The sequence below is a fragment of the Falco naumanni genome, chromosome 20, assembly GCF_017639655.2.
Source record: "Falco naumanni isolate bFalNau1 chromosome 20, bFalNau1.pat, whole genome shotgun sequence".
Classification (NCBI taxonomy): Eukaryota; Metazoa; Chordata; class Aves; order Falconiformes; family Falconidae; genus Falco; species Falco naumanni.
The window spans coordinates 676,692-678,426 of NC_054073.1; the positions used below are offsets into that span (position 1 = coordinate 676,692).

General features: G+C 53.6%; 1 protein-coding gene across 1 annotated transcript; it reads right to left on the reverse strand.

Moving 5' to 3' along the window:
• Positions 1-421: 421 nt before the first annotated feature.
• Positions 422-1,237, reverse strand: LOC121080086 (feather keratin 4-like). Its single transcript, XM_040577947.1, has one exon. It carries the CDS (start codon positions 1,220-1,222, stop codon positions 893-895), a length of 330 nt encoding a protein of 109 aa, XP_040433881.1. The 5' UTR covers positions 1,223-1,237; the 3' UTR covers positions 422-892.
• Between the last annotated feature and the right edge of the window lie 498 nt (positions 1,238-1,735).

The window sequence follows — 1,735 nt, forward strand, 5'->3', positions numbered from 1 at the left end:
GGAAGTAGGGATGAGCTATTGAAATGCTTCTGGAGTGGCTATTTAGCACTTCACACTGGCCTTGAAAATTTTATCTAAGGGTTGGGCAGTTCTCTCACACCTGGTTCCTTGTACAGATTAAATCTGGCACACAGGCAAGCTCTGCATGTTGAAAGCAGAGTTCCCTGACGAATGAATCCATAGGCATTATATAAACACTGTCTGTGAGAGCATAACACTCCCCTACAGATCTCTAAGATAAGGGGGTGGTTTAGTTCAATCGGTTTGCAGAGGCTGCATTACCCCAACACCGAGAAGGAAGCAAACAGATGAATCTTATATGGATGCAATCATAAGATTTTATTTGGACCAGAAAGTACACATCTTAAGCAAAGTAAAGCAAAAATACAAGATGGACTTCAGTGTTTTGAAACAGGGCCAGCATAACAGTGTGCATCAAACTCTTTTTTGACATTTCGCTCATCTGTCTTGGTTCAAGTTTCCAGTGGACTGGAAAAATTGCAGTGCAAGGTGACATCGACGGATCTTTCCTATTAGACATACAGACATCAAAAAAGAATTACCAAAGAAAAAAAAGCACGGTCCCAAAGAACTAAAAACATACATGGCCCAGTTTCCAGTGATACTAGTGCTTTTGTGCTGTAACAGTGAGAAACAGATTTTGCATAATCAGTAATTCGGTTTCTAAGAATGGAAAAGAGACATTTTGAGAAAACTGACATTAAAAGCAAATAGAGCATAACAAGGAAAAGCAGAAGAACAGCGCCCATGGGTGTTGATCAGCACCCATAGGTCCCCACTGCTCCAGAGAGCTCCTCAGCTCAGCTGCACATCCAGGTCTTGCCGTCAGTTCCCCCGCTGTTTCTCCTGCCATCCACACCTTCTGCCACGCTTAGCATGGCCCACAGCCCCCGTAGCGCTGCCTCCAGAGCTGGCTGGTGGAGGAGGAGGAGAAGGAGCTCCCGTAGATAAGCGAGCCCTGCAGACCCCTGGGGCGGCCCAGCTCCACTGGGGCTGAGGTGCCCACGAAGCTCTCCTGTGGGCAGGAGCTGAGGATGGGGCCTGGGAAGGTGATGACCACGGGCGGCGGGTAGACCACGGCACGGGAGTCCCCGCAGGAGGTGACGCAGGGCTGGCTGCAGGCGCTGGCGAGGGGCTGCGGGCAGGCTATCTCGCAGGGTGGGGAGCAGCGGGAGCTGAGCTGCTGGCTGCAGGAGGACATCCTTCAGGCACGGAGGGGAACCTGCAATGCACCGGGCAGCCTGCGTCAACCCACTGCTCATGAGCCGCCGTGCAGAGACCACCCTGCTCTGCCTCGCCAGCAGCAGGGAGGGCTCAGCACATGCTGGATGCAGGTGCTCTGCCAAGGCTCGGCTGCTTGTCCTCTCTCTTCCCCTTCCCTGCCTTCCTCCCTCCCTCCCAGGCTCTCCACAGGCTAAGCATGCCAAAGGCAGCTGGGACGCTCTGACCAGGCTCACCAGCCCGTTCACCCTGATGTCACGGGTAAAAGCTCCTGGACTGAGCCCCGCCGTGGCTGAGCCCCGCTGACCGCTGCCGTGCAGCTCGGACAGCCAGGCAGCTGCCAGTTCAGAGTAGCCAGGAGAAAGGTCTGCATGCAACGCTACGTACTGACACCATTGCGGTTCAGACTGCGCATGCAGGTCCCTTTGCGGTTCAGACTGTGCGCGCAGGTCGTTAAAAATAACACGCCGCCTTGTACCTAAGACCAAAAGGG